We start from the raw sequence: 15373 nt of genomic DNA, 5'->3' as shown, positions 1-15373 counted from the left end.
TTATGATCCAAAAGTTCAAACTGATCCTAGATCAGAACTCATACTCTGGAAAAGCTTTATGAATACGGGCCAATGGGTCTATAGCGTAGCCTAAACCAAGTATATGTCCGATAATATTGCATATACACCATGTATAAACATTAACATTGGTGATGGAACTCCAGAAACAATGCTACCCACTAGGCCAATTCTGGCCTAAGGCGCTTCTTAGTCACCTTGTTAACACCTTTAACATTCGTGCCACACATCAGATTGATATTCCTCACCATGTAACCTTCACATTGACCTGACCTAATAGCCAGGAAAGTGAGAAACAAAACAGTGGAACAGAGAACTGGCTTTTTACATTTCAACATGGTCTATTAGACTACAATGATTCAGTTTTCATGACCCTATCACGGTCCAATAGTCACGTAGCCAGCCTGGGTGCCCGGCGGTGAGCAGCGTGGGTTCTTTAACCACGTGGCTATAACTCCGCCTACACCTCATGAAGGTGCTCATGAAGTCAGCAGAGTAAACCTTCCTTCTCTGAGGTTACGGGTCGTCGCCATAGGTTTCCTATAAGGTTCATGTCCTTATCCGGCTCCAAACTCTACTGTACAGTAAGGGCCGGGCGGGGCCTTGTGTCGACACACTGGGTCCGAAGCGCAGTGGACGTCCAAAGAGCAATGGTCACCTGCCACTTTGCCAACTCCACTACAGCCAACAGCTTATCCCAAGTGAGCTTTGCCTTTCCCATGATCTTACCACTGGCTTTACGCAATCAGTACCATCAATAGAATTATTATAGCCTCCAAAATGCTTTATATAAGCAAGACACCCCTCTAACAAATATGCTGAGTCGCTACCTCGGTTTAAAATATCTTGGCTGGTTAGTGAGTGACTGTCATTTCCTGGAAGACAGCCATCTCTCTAGGTATTTCAGTTAGTCACTGACATCCATTCAACAGGTTTTGTGTTGGGAAAAAGAGGGTATACAGAGGTGTACAACAGGACACAGTAGAAGGGTTGTCATTCCGTCGGAGAGGGGAAAAGAGGTAGAGAAGTGTAAAGGACTAAAGCAGGGTGCTACTTACAACGATGTGTGCCGGTGACGGGGACCGGGCATCTTTAAGTGCTTGTCTACTTTGAAGACTTCCGTGGTTAACATCGAGCAGGGGCCATTTCATCTGTAGGTACTAGATGGTGAGAAAGAAACAAAGTGGGGAAAGAAAAAAGAAGAGCACGTTAACGATGCAGAAAGTTGTCATTTATTTTACAGTTAACAAAAAGGAATCAACATTTTAAAAGAGATTACATGAAAGAAAGTAAAAAAACTACTGATATTCAAAACAGTAATCCCAAGGCATGTGGTGGGTTTTGCCTCAGGGACAAGTACACGTTCTTCATATGGATGGAGAGGAATCATAACATTGCGTTTTCGGTGACATATTAGTCCCCCACCCAAAAAAACTACATTAGATTGAAACCATTTATTACAGACATGAAAAAAGAAAACTACATGTCCTAGCAGTTTGAAGGGGTTACAGTTGTGTTATATGGCATTCGTTCAAGAATTAGAACCGTTCCAAATCTGAGGTAGGCTAAATCACTGCTTCTGTGAAGGCTACTGTAAGTGGATTATGGGTTTAGAATGACTTAATGCCATAAATGTGACCACTCTGGGATTCCAGGTGACTTGAATGACTTTTATTGGCCAACCTCATAAAACGGTGCACTGTGGAGCCACGGCACGCTGTTATGGGTCTGACTCAACCTAGTGACTGTCCCAGTGAATAATTGACCTGGCCTTTATCAGGACTGAATGACACACACACACACACACACACACACACACACACACACACACACACACACACACGAGAGAGTGAGAGAGACACACACACACACACACACACACATACATACACACACGAGAGAGTGAGAGTGAGCAAGAGTGAGAGAGACACACACACACGATGTAGATAGATACATGGATCGATTGTCTCATAAAGTGGGTGGAGCCCTTTAAATCAGATGATATGCCAATCGTTTTGGTGACACAGTCAACCACACTTAGTTTCCTGGACTGTAATGAGGAAGGAGGAAGAGCAGCTGCTCTGGATTATGAGCTAAGGAATCAGGGAGAGCAAAGTCTGATCCATTGCGGGACAAACTTTACAGGGGCAAGAACTTCATAAAGGAGAAGCCTAGCATCTTAAGTATTGTGACCAATGTCTTCTTTGTCAACAGGTCATACTGAGTACTTACCTTCAAAGGATTCGAGGATACTCTCAAAAGGGTACTCATATAATGCAATAGTGGAAATATAATCACCCTCCCCTCTCATGCCACTACCCACAGCCGAATGCTTTCCCTTCTAGACCTCTATTTGCTGTGTCTGCTCTTTGACTTTAGCTAATGCTCCCACTACATTTTGAAGGGGTGATCCTTCCGGGGTGACCCTGCTATAGACTACTCTTGCCTTACAAATGTCAGGTCTACCAAGTCGGAGTGGGTCACAGACTGAGGTCACCTCAGCTGCCTGCCTGCGCTAAGAGAGGGCCTCCGACATAAGTCACGTTACAGGGGGTCAACAGGGTGAAACAGGCACTTATTGTACGGTGTGAAAAATAGAACTACTAAATATCATGGTAGGGTGGGTAAGAACCATTGACCTTTCCATACTGCTCACTGACGGAGAGTGCATTCAAATAGGTATTCAAACCAATACGTCAAACGGTGACAGGAGTTCCCTGAATTTGCATGCGGGGCTGTGGACACACTCCTAATGGGAATGAGGGCAGTCAAAATATGAAGGGAAATATATGCCATAAAAAAAGAACTATAAAACCCTGTACAGTTGATATAACATGATCAACAAGTAAATATGTACAGGGAGAACAACACAACCAGATAGGAAAACTGACACCAAGAGAATAAGGCAAAAGGAATAGAGAGAGCGAGAGAGAGAGAGAGAGAGAGAGAGAGAGAGAGAGAGAGAGAGAGAGAGAGGGAGAAAGAGAGGGAGTGAGAGAGACAGAGAGAGAGAGAGAGAGAGAGAGAGAGAGAGAGAGAGAGACAGACAGACAGACAGACAGACAGACAGACAGACAGACAGACAGACAGACAGACAGACAGACAGACAGACAGACAGACAGACAGAAAAAGAAAGGGGGTCATTAGAGTTGGCTAGTAGAAACACTGGAGGGACTCATTTCTTAACCTTGGGACCACAGGCCGGCCCATGAAAAATGGATTTGAAGTAAACTCGATATAAAATAATATATATAGTAATATATGCCGCCTTATACCACACCAGGTCCCCCCAAAGGAAACTTCTGACAAGTCGAGTTGGCCTTGTATCTTGGCCTCTGATGCAATGGGAACATCAACTGCTGTGCTAGGATTCCGTCCAAAAGACTTGGCCGGAGCTAGAATTGGAATGTTGTCATTCCATATACGTCTGTGCCCCTATCCTTAGGCTCTAAATAAAACAATCACTCTGGCCCTTCTGCTGCCCGCTATCCATCAGCTCCTTTCCTGTAGCCTATTCAACTACCTAATCAGAGCTACTCTCTATCCTCTACGTAAGGGCCTGTGCTAGAAGAAATCTGTACACTTGTGTGTTGCTGTGTTTGTTACTACGTCAGAAAGTGTGTGTGTGTGTGACGTCTGTATTTGTGTGTGTGCCACAACCCTTCCTGAGACCGTGGATAAATCAGTGGTAATTAGCAGAGGGTTCACTGCAGGGTGCTTTGCTGTGGTTTGTGCTGGAGGGAGTTATTGACTCCCGTCCTCTGCCTCAGCCCCTGCAACAAAAACTCAGGCTGGCTCCACAACGACTCATTTATGACCCCCGCAAGGCTTTTACTGCGACGGTATGTTTGTGCGTCAAGGGGTGGAAAGTAGTAAATGGGCAGAAAAAATGGATTGTTACATATTGTGATATAAAAAAAATTACGATATATTGTATCGTTTTGACAATATCACTATATTACTTTGCGCTAATTGACTGTACCTGCACCGACACTATTTTTCCTTCAAAGGTTGTTCATCATCTTCTTTGTTAAATAGGAAGCCAATTTGTTTTCGGCACTATTATTTCCATGATTGATCAAAACTCGTTTTATCATGACTCTCTCTTGTTCTTCTGCAGCAGACATATGGTGAGAGATATCGAATCGCAGTGAAATCGCAGTATAAAAATCGCAATACATATAGAATCATGAGTATTGTGGTAATATCATATTGTGAGGTCCCTGGCAATTCCCAGCCTTAGTGGAAAAGACGACTTGTAAAGCTCCAGTGATTGTGGTCTTGTGGTTTTTACAGGACCCCCCCCCCCCCCACTTTGGTATTAATTGCCATGAAGGGACAGGGAGACGGGGGCCCTTGGGAGTGATGGTACCACTGTGAGGTAACTCAGGACAGCATATACAGTGCCTTCATCGAGTATTCATACCATTCTACATTATGTTACAGTCTGAATTCAAAACAGATGAAATATATCTATATCTATACCTATCTACACACGACACCCCGTAATGAAAGATGAAAACATGTTTCTAAGAATTTTTGCAAATTTATTGAAGATGAAATGCAGAAACATCTAATTTATATAAGTATTCACACCACTAAGTCAGTACTTTGTAGAAAAGCACCTTTGGCAGCTTTGAGTCTTTCTGGGTAAGTCTCTTAAGAGCGTTTGCACGCCTGGATTGTGCAACATCTGTCCATTATTCTACTCAAAATTCTGTGTTTGAAATTCACTGCTTGACTGAGGTACCTCACAGACAATTGCATGTGTGGGATACAGACATGAGGTAGTCATTCAAAAATCACAGTAAACATTATTATTGCACACAGAGTGAGCCCATGCAACTTCTTATGTGACTCCTGAACATATTTATGTTTTTGCCATAACAAAGGGATTGAATAGTTATTGTTTACATTCTGGGGTATTGTGTGTAGGCCAGTAACAAACAAAAACTAAAATCCCAACTGAATCCATTCCAAAATCAGGCTGTAACACAACATTTGAAAAAGTCAAGGGGTGTGAATCCTTTCTGAAGGCACCGTACACACATAGGGTTCCAGAAGGGTTATTCAGCTATCCCATAGAAGAACTCTTTTGGGTTCCATGTAGAACCCCAGGGACTTTTCTGTCATTGAAATCCTGGACGCTTAAAAAATGTCCATTTAGAAAGTATTCAGACCCCTTCCCTTTTTCCACATGTTGTTAAGTTACAGCCTAATTCTAAAATGGATTAACTTAAAAAATGTCTCATCATCCTACACACAATACCCCATAATGACAAACAGGTTTTTCAAAATGTTTGCTAATTTATCATAAATAAAAAGCAGAAACACCTTATTTACATAAGTATTCAAACACGTCGCTATGAGACTCGACATTGAGCTCTGGTGCATCCTGTTTCCATTGATCATCCTTGAGATATTTTTACAACTTGATTGGAGTCTACCTGTGGTAAATTCAATTGACTGATTTGGAAAGGCACACACCTGATTTGGAAAGGAACACAATTACCTCCATCAAGACTCTTCCTGGAGCTGCCCCTCCGGGCCAAACTGAGCAATCGGGGGAGAAGGGCCTTGGCCAGGAAGATGACCAAGAACCCGATGTTCACCCTAACAGAGCTCCAGAGTTCCTCTGTGGAGATGGGAGAAACTTCCAGAAGGACAACCATCTCTGCAGCACTCCACCAACCAGGCCTTTATGGTAGAGTGGCCAGACAGAAGCCACTCCTCAGTAAAAGGCACATGACAGCCCACTTGGAGTTTGTCAAAAGGCACCTAAAGGACTCAGACCATAAGAAACAAGATTCTCTGTTCTAATGAAACCAAGATTGAAATCTTTGGCCTGAATGCCAAGCATCACTGCTGCAGGAAACCTGGCAACATCCCTACGGTGAAGCATAGTGGTGGCAGCCTCATGCTATGGGGATGTTTTTTCAGCTGCAGGGACTGGGAGACTAGTCAGGATCGAGGGAAAGATAAACGGAGAAAAGTACAGAGAAATCCTTGATGAAAACCTGCTCCAGAGCGGGTCATAATACTAATGTAAATGTGATATTTCATTTTTTATCATTATTTTGTACATTTGCTCAAATGTATAAAAGCATGTTTTTGCTTTGTCATTATATGGTATTGTGGAAATGAGGAAAACATATATTTAATCCATTTTAGAATGGCGTGGTTACACGTGGTCTGTGGTTGTGAGGCCGGGTGGACCTAGAGAATTTAACATTCCTTTCTCTGGCAACAGAAATTCCTGCAGTCAGCATGCAAATTGAACACTCACTCAAAACTTGAAACATCTGTGGCATTGCGTTGTGCAACAAAAACTTCCCATTTTAAAGTGGCCTTTTATTGTTCCCAGCACAAGGTACACCTGTGTAATGGTTATGCGGTTTAATCAGATTCTTGATATGACACACCTGTTAGATGGATGGATTTTCTTGGCAAAGGAGAAATGCTCACTAAAAGGGATTTAAACAAATTTGTGCAACAAATTTCAGAGAAATACGTTTTGTGCGTATAGAAAATGTCAGGGATTTTTATTTTATTTCAGCTCATGAAACATGGGGCCAACACTACATGTTGCATTTATATTTTTGTTCAGTGTATATACAGTTGAAGTCGCAAGTTTACATACACCTTAGCCAACTACATTTAAACTCAGTTTTTCACAATTCCTGACATTTAATCCGAGTAAAAGTTCCCTGTCTTAGGTCAGTTAGGATCACCACTTCATTTTAAGAATGTGAAATGTCACAATAATTGTAGAGAGAATGATTTATTTCAGCTTTTATTTCTTTCATCACATTCCCAGTGGGTCAGAAGTTCACATACACACAATTAGTATTTGTTAGCATTGCCTTTAAATTGTTTAACTTGGGTCAAACATTTCGGTTTGTTAGCATTGCCTTTAAATTGTTTAACTTGGGTCAAACATTTCGGGTGGCCTTCCACAAGCTTCCCACAATAAGTTGGGTGAATTTTGGCCCATCCCTCCTGACAGAGCTGGTGTAACTGAGTCAGGATTGTAGGCCTCCTTGCTCGCACACACTTTTTCAGTTCTGCCCACAAATGTTCTATAGGATTGAGGTCAGGGCTTTGTGATGGCCACTCCAATACCTTGACTTTGTTGTCCTTAAGCCATTTTGCCACAACTTCGGAAGTAGGCTTGTGGTCATTGTCCATTTGGAAGACCCATTTGCAACCAAGCTTTAACTTCCTGACTGATGTCTTGAGATGTTGCTTCAATATATCCACATACTTTTCCTCCCTCATGATGCCACCTATTTTGTGAAGTGCACCAGTCCATCCTGCAGCAAAGCACCCCCACAACATGATGCTGCCACCCCCAAGCTTCACGGTTGGGATGGTGTTCTTCGGCTTGCAAGCCTCCCCCTTTTTCCTCCAAACATAATGATGGTCATTATGGCCAAACAGTTCTATTTTTGTTTCATCCGACCAGAGGACATTTCTCCAAAAAGTACGATCTTTGTCCCGATGTGCAGTTGCAAACCGTAGTCTGGCTTTTTTATGGCGGTTTTGGAGCACTGGCTTCTTCTTTGCTGAGCAGCCTTTCAGGTTATGGTGATACAGGACTCGTTTTACTGTGGATATAGATACTTTTGTACCTGTTTCCTCCAGCATCTTCACAAGGTCTGATGCTGTTGTTCTGGGATTGATTTGTACTTTTCGCACCAAAGTACATTCATCTCTAGGAGACAGAACGCGTCTCCTTCCTGAGCGATCTGACGGCTGCGTGGTCCCATGGTGTTTATACTTGTTTATAATTGTTTGTACAGATGAACGTGGTACCTTCAGGCATTTGGAAATTGCTCCCAAGGATGAACCAGACTTGTGGAGGTCTACAATTATTATTATTATTTTTTAGGTCTTGGAACCCTCTGTGGAAAGTGTTCTACACTTCGGGGACAGCCGAATAACCTTTTTTCTATTAGTGTACCGGTGCCAGAGAACCTGGTGGATGTCACGTTCCTAATTCTGATTCCAGTTATTGGAAAGTCTTCTCATAGACTAGACTGACCAAATGATTGTCCAATTTGAGTATTATTGTCCAGATGCACACAAATATCCACACAACCGCAGGGAGGCCTTGAGTGAGGGGACGTCCGTTGAGGTGGTATGTGTGAGGGGGGGGGGTGAAAGGTGACACCCCAGAGTGTGGCGCTGGAGCGGTGAGAGGCGGAGAAACACGGGGCACATGCCCTGACAGGCAGCTCCACTTCAGGCTGCTATTGCAAATGTTCTCACATGCTAATCCCTCCTGCAGGTTTTACAAGCATGCCAAGGAAAACGGAGCCCCGGCAAGTGGCAAGCTTTCTGACCCCACCTCCTCCCCCTTTCCCCTTCTCCCTCCGTTCCTCCCTCCTCCCAGCGCCTGCTGACGGACGCGCCGCCGGGGCTTGAGTAGGCAGTGAAACCCTGACCCCTCTCTGACGCCCTGCTCCCCCCCCTGAAAAACTCTCCTGCTAGGAGGGCCTCCCTGGTAACTCGAGAGCCATTCCAATGTGACAAATTGCTCCGGAGGATAACTCTCTCGCCCCCTACCTCTTCTACCTCCCCTTACCCCCAGCATCTCCCGCCCCTAAGAGCCACCCAGAGCACACACTGTGCATGGGAGGAGGCGTCCCCCTCCCCTTCCTACAACCCCTAACCCTTCGCCCCTCCTCGGCTCACCGGACCAACAATGGGAGCTGAAGAACTCAATTGTCTCTGATGAAGTGAAAGACAAGGGAGTCCTCTAAAACCTTAAAGGGGGATGAACTCTCCCTCTCTCGCCTGGAGATTTCCCATAGCGACAAGCACACTGGTTAGAAAGTGGGTGAGAGTTAGTGATAGAGAAGTGGTCTTAAAAAATAGCCCCAAGACCCCACATTTCACTACCAAGGTCAAACTGCTGGTCTGTCTGCTTGCCATATTTCAGCGACTGATGCAGAAGTTCAGCTTGGCATGGCTTGAGCTGCTGAATGTGACCCAGACATCACAATGCAAACAAGCTGAGGCTAACCCAATGCCATCCATTATACAGGAGGAGGCCACAGCGGGAGACAACAGAGTGCTCACACATCCTTCCAGGTCCACACCACCAGTTGGGTGATAGTACTGAATATTTGACTTACGAGAAGACAACTACAACATTTGAACCTGAAATACTTTGATACATACTGTACGTCATTAACACTAGTCTAACGCATAATGTTACTACCATTGTAGCTCTCCCAAAATGCATGAATTTCATGAATAAGCTAAGCGTCAAACCACTGACCAAATAAAATATTCTTATGCAATTTTACTAGCGATAAACTGAGTCAGCTACCCTGAATTGCTGAGATGGTCGATGGTGTAAAACGTTGTTAAAACCCCATCTAACGTGTTTATCACATCAATCCAAGCCTCGGCGCAGACCGGCTTGTTAATTTACTTATGGATTAAGAGCAGAGGCTTTCCCCCAATCAGACAAACAGGCTTCCTAATGTGCCAAAGTGGCTTGGAAACACTGTAAATATTCCCCACAGACCAGCGAGAGAGGATGAGGTGAATCCCGGTCGCAGGCCAAACGAGGTCGAGAGGCATTCCAGCCCTGTAAACAACGTGAGAGGGAGATCGGCGGGAGAGAGAGGCGAGCAGCTCCAGTCCACTTGCTCTGGAGACCCCAGGCAGATCTCCAGCCCATCTGTGGCCATGGGCTCTGCTGCCTCATAGTACAGCCATGACACAGCCACCGCCAGCCAGACACAAGAGCAGCACAGACACACACACACAGATTTTGACATGAAGGCTACAAGGAGCAACATACGCATACACTCAACACAAAGTGACAGGCATGTTCACCACACACAAACACACACACACACACACACACACACAACACACACACACACACACACACACACACACACACACACACACACACACACACACACACACACACACACACACACACACACACACACACACATTACTGAACACATGCTCACACACTGTGGCTAACCGTTCATCATGTCCAATAACAGGGACCTGGGATCAGAATGATAGCTCGCAGATAACACCAAACCAAACAACAAATATAAAAGAGGTTTATTTGTGTTCGCTGAGACCCATTCCAAAGAGTCAATCCCACTATCCCAGCGTCAAGTCTTATTGACGTTGACTAAGACTAGAAGGTCTAAGAAGGTGTATTGTTTAACTTCACACTCTCCTAAGGACAGCTGCTCGATTCAAATTATACTGCAAAACGATGGGAGAATATGTTTCCTTGTTGATATGTGTGGGTTCCTTTGTCTAGGCCACAGGTGCAGGGCTAAAATATGCACCCACTTGTTGGGGCGGGAACAGTCATTTTCTGTAATTGAGGGGGGGGGAATTATGCAATCCAGACTCTTTGAAATCTCCCAGGTCAAAACAGAGACCCTTTCTCAATCTCTAGGATGTGTGTGTGTGTGTGTGTGTGTGTGTGTGTGTGTGTGTGTGTGTGTGTGTGTGTGTGTGTGTGTGTGTGTGTGTGTGTGTGTGTGTGTGTGTGTGTGTGTGCGTGTGTGTGCGCGTATGTGTGTGTGTGCGTATGTGTGTGTGCGTGTGTGCGTGTGTGTGTGTGTGTGTGTGCGTATGTGTGCGTGTGTGTGTGCGTATGTGTGCGTGTGTGTGTGTGCGTATGTGTGTGTGTGTGTGGATGCTTTGTCTCCAGAAAACTGCGGATGGGGAGGAAGAAGAGTGCAATAAGCAGGCAAACAGCGAAGGGCAGTAGAGGGAAGAAAGTCCAGCCAAAGCTGAGAGAAAGTTAGTCGACGCGAGAGAGGGCTCTTCATGACTGATTTAGTCCTTCTAATACACATTTTATGAGTAAATATTTTTATATCTAAAAAAAAAAAGCCCCACCAGCTCTGAGAGCCCGAGGCGTTTTGCACCAGGAAAATAACAGTGGGATATGGGAAGGCCTGGGGTTTGTGTGCCCTGGGGCGGGAAGGGGTCCGCTGGGCCTGCATTTACTCCAAAGCCAGAACCGCTAGGGGGTTCCACAAGGCCCTGACTCCAAAACCTCCCCCCTCCTCCCCCACCTCTCCCACATCCTCTAAACGTATTCTACAAACTGTCTGAAAACAACGTGGCTGTGTTGGTTTCAAAAGACTCTGAGGCATTGCACTCGTTTCTTTTGGAATGGATTATTTCCACTGTTTCCTCAAAATGTGTCCCTGAACCCTTTCCTAATCTGTCCTGTTCTGGATGTTAACTCTGGTCTCAAACACAGATTCATCAGATATGTGTGGTCTTGCTCCTCCACTTTTTACTCAACAGGTGAGGACACATGCCCTATTTAAAACACTGACCTGCAACACAAGTTTCAAAAGATGCACAACACACATTCAACAACAACAAAAATGATTGAACAAAAGTTAATAACAGCAGTACAATTCTCTATTATAAACTTGTCTGTTCGAAAGACAAAATCATCTGAACCAATGATAAATAATGTGAGTGACTGTGGGAGTATTTCAGGTTCAGGAGCTCCACAACACTTTAGAGACAATATTCTAGAAGTGGAACAGGAGCTCAAGCAGTAGAACATTTGAGGTGTCGGGTACTCAGCTCCTGTGAGCTCTTGGCCAAGTCCAGCACTGATCCCACTTGGAGGAAGGAAGACCAGTCACAGACACACTGGGGCACTCACATCTTCTCCAAGGATATGACATCATCCCAGTGTGACTCTAGACTCTTGGTGGATTTCCAGCCTCCAGAAAGTAAACAGCGTTGTGTTTCTTTAACTCCCCCTGGCTCTACCTCACGGTGTCATTAAGAGTATCTGTGGGTCTTTCTATAAATAGAGCTGGGAGGCTGAGGACTGCAGGGGCCTGCTGTTCTTCCGACAGACCAGGGACGCTAATAAACAGCACAAGCATCTTTAACATCAGGCTTGGCTGGTTCGGGTCTCAGGTCGCTACTGCTTCTATCTCAGCTTCAGTCTCTAGTTCTCTGACTCTCTCCGTGTCTGGGCCTTTTCCCCAAGACTGTGGTTCCACATCCTCCTCAGTCTATACTTAAAACAAAGCTCTCCGAGGGTCTCTTGGATCTACCGTGTTTCGGAGAACGGTTCTAATTGTTTCAATTCCAGCAAAGGCTTAACACACAGACAGTGTAAAATGCAGGTTGCTTTGTACTATTTGTCCACAGTAGCCCAGAGCAGCACAGTGAGTGTGGGCAGAGAGCGAGTGAGATCAGGGCTGAGGTGAGAAGCTCAAGTCAGATCCCAGTCCTGCTTCCGCCGGTGGATTCTCGAGCACACTGACCTACATAGCGGTTACGTGGGCTCAGCATGCTAGCACAGCGGGGCTAGGTGTGCCTGAGCCCTTTACGCAAGGAGCTCGCTCTGTGTTACAAAAAAATCGGTTGGGTAATAGGTGAACGTTGTGTGTAAATTCTTGTGATAATATTAAAAGTATAAAATAAGAAGTTGAAGGCTGAGCCAGAGCCCTGAACCCTCTTATGGCAGCCCCCTTGAATGGGTTGAGGCTGATGATGATTGGCCGTGTCATGTCAGATGAATGTCACCCTGACACAACAAGAAGCTTACCTGTTAGGTAACTTTTAGGTAACTACGGTACTATACACTTCCATGGCCGTCAAATTGGAAAAGGATTCTATTGGAGTATAAAAGCAAAGAACGCAGGTTCCTTTAGGAGAAAAATACACTGACCTTGTGAAGTACTAAAAGCCTAGAGAACATGCGCGCGCACACACACACACACACACACACACACTAAAACACTCAGAGACCCCACAGCTACGCCGAAACACCCTCAAATAACACAAAAGAATAACACACACACATACACACACGCACAGACCATTTCAACACACAACCTACAAAAGGTTTTCTACACATTCGCAAACACTTCCGCACGCACGCACGCACGCACACACACACACACACACACACCTTGGAGCAGTTCAGACTCCATATTCATGAGGCCCATTACCAGGGCTCCAGCTCAAAATTCCAAATGGTTTCAGGACACAGGCACAGAGCATTACTACAGGACAGTGAAGACGGTTTGTACTACAGCAGAAACCCTCCCAGTGGTCAGAGGAATCTGTACATCTACAATACTGTACATCTACAATAATGTAATATACTGTATCCCAGAGAAAACATCACCATACTCCCCGTTGATTAAGCCTAGTTTAAACTAATCTACTGTTCCTGAAGGCAATTTGATCTTATTGACTGTGATACAGGGAAATATTCCATCCATTTGACTGTGATACAAATATTTTCCATCCATTTAAAACACACCCATTATAGCATTGGGAGACTAGCTCTTCACTGTCGGGGCTTAATTAAGCAATACGGCCAGAGGTGGTGTGGTATATGGCCAATATACCACGGCTAAGAACTGTTCATACGTATGACGCAACGCAGAGTGCCTGGATACAGCCCTTAGCAGTAGTATAGTGGTAATATACCACAAACCCCCGAGGTGCGTTATTGCTATTATACACTGGTAAGAAACGTAATGTTTGGTCATCCCTGTGGTATACAGTCTGATATACCACAGCTTTCAGTCGATCAGCATTCAGGGCTCGAACCACCCAGTTTATAATGAATAAATAAGTCATAAGGATGTGGTTATTGGAGCTCATTAAAATGGAGGACGTTGCTGTGAAAACAGGACTCTGGGAGGGTCAAGGAGCCTCCTACGTGGACCGGGCTGCGTGGGTGTTTCTCCTTCCCCTCTCCTGTCCCTCTGTACCCCACCCCTCACCACCAAATCAACTGACAATGACCCCCCCCCTCCCACCACCCCACACCCCACTATCTCTTGCACACACACACAGACACACAGACACCTCATGGCTAATTACTGCATCGCTTAATCACTGGGTGATCTGTCTGACTCTGAAAACCCCCTCCTTCACAAGAGACACAAACAAACGTGGGCACACAAGCCAATTACTGATGAATCTTTTCTACCAACTCCCTGTTTGGTTTTCCTAGGGGTTATCTCCACCAGCCAAGGGAAATGTAGGGGAAAGGGGGAAAGATACAGGGGAAAGCGTGACAATCTGCTGTGTGTGACCTTTGTCCCGTATAGCCAACTTTAAACATGCAAACTTGATAGGAAAAAAAAAAACTTTTGAAAATGCACATTTTGTTACGCCCTTTTTCGTATCTCTCCGAAGTGCCCCATGACAACGGACAGAAATCCCAACACCATGATAATATGTCGATAACGAGCTGAGGCCATTTATTGATCTGCAACAGCCAGGCTGGATGGAGATAATTACACTGTTCACACACACACACACACACACACACACACACACACACACACACACACACACACACACACACACACACACACACACACACACACACACACACTGTTACTGACGGAGAAATAAGTTAGAGCTAAACAGCCCGCTTTATAGCAGACGGGCTAATGACACGCCAAACGTGTGTGTGAGCAAGAAAGAGAGAGTGCGAGAGAGAGGGGAATGAGAGCGAGAAAGAGAAAGTGAGGGGAAAGAGAGAGAGAGAGCGAGGGGGAGAGAGAGAGAAAGTGAGAGAGAAAGCGAGGAGAGAGAGAGGAGAGAGAGAGTGAGAGAGAGGGGGGGGGAGAGAGAGAGAAGGCCACAAGCCTTCTGTAAAGGTGCAGTGAGACAGAGACTGGACACACACTATACCCTAGCTCCATAGAGTCCCACTACATTATACCATTAATCTCCAATATGAGCTATATTCTCATTCTGAAACAGTTTTCTGCTTCGAAGGGATCTTCTTTTTTATATAAGCAGATGATGATGATAAGCTAAGCGTTCATCATAAGAGCAGTTCCGTGTTGTTTTCCAGTGAGTGAACACAATAGCGTGCACGGCACGCCCATGTCAACACGGGAGCTTCAACAGAAGACGTTCTCCTCCCCTTAACACATTCTGACAGCTCTCTCCGACGGGCAGATGAATACATCTGAACGTGCGTGTAGCAAACAAGACGGAGTAATATCCTCTCTTATGTCAACGAGGGCCAGCACGGAAGCAACCCTCGGCAATATTGGGAGCTTTTCGGAAAACAAAAAGGCTAGGTCCTGGCACAGGAAATCCCTTACACTGCACACCTTAACACACAGAGTACGAATAAACCAATGTATACACCTATAGCGTCGTAGATACAGATTCATAAAGGTTGTTTTTTGGTTCTCGTTTTGTTCCAGATAGGGTTCCATAAAGGTTAACATCATCTAGAGAAAAAAATCTGAGCTACAAACTGTGTGTTTCTGTCAGCTGAGGGAAGCAGTGCAGCGGCGGGAGGAGGAGAGAAAAAAAGCCCTCAGCCAAGCCA

At 45.1% G+C, this 15373-nt stretch overlaps 1 protein-coding gene across 28 annotated transcripts in view; it reads right to left on the bottom strand.

The window, feature by feature from the left end:
• tcf7l2 (transcription factor 7 like 2) overlaps nucleotides 1-15373 on the bottom strand; it is a 115937-nt gene that overhangs the window by 76956 nt on the left and 23608 nt on the right. For all 28 annotated transcript variants that reach the window (XM_020453616.2, XM_020453623.2, XM_031798964.1 and 25 more), the window contains exon 4: nucleotides 1077-1178. In XM_020453616.2, coding sequence (XP_020309205.1) covers nucleotides 1077-1178 — 102 coding nt within the window. The remainder of the gene's footprint in view (nucleotides 1-1076; nucleotides 1179-15373) is intronic.

Source organism: Oncorhynchus kisutch, linkage group LG20, assembly GCF_002021735.2.
Source record: "Oncorhynchus kisutch isolate 150728-3 linkage group LG20, Okis_V2, whole genome shotgun sequence".
Taxonomy (NCBI): Eukaryota; Metazoa; Chordata; class Actinopteri; order Salmoniformes; family Salmonidae; genus Oncorhynchus; species Oncorhynchus kisutch.
The sequence above is the reverse complement of the archived record's forward strand: the minus strand, read 5'-3'. Positions and strand labels throughout refer to the sequence as shown.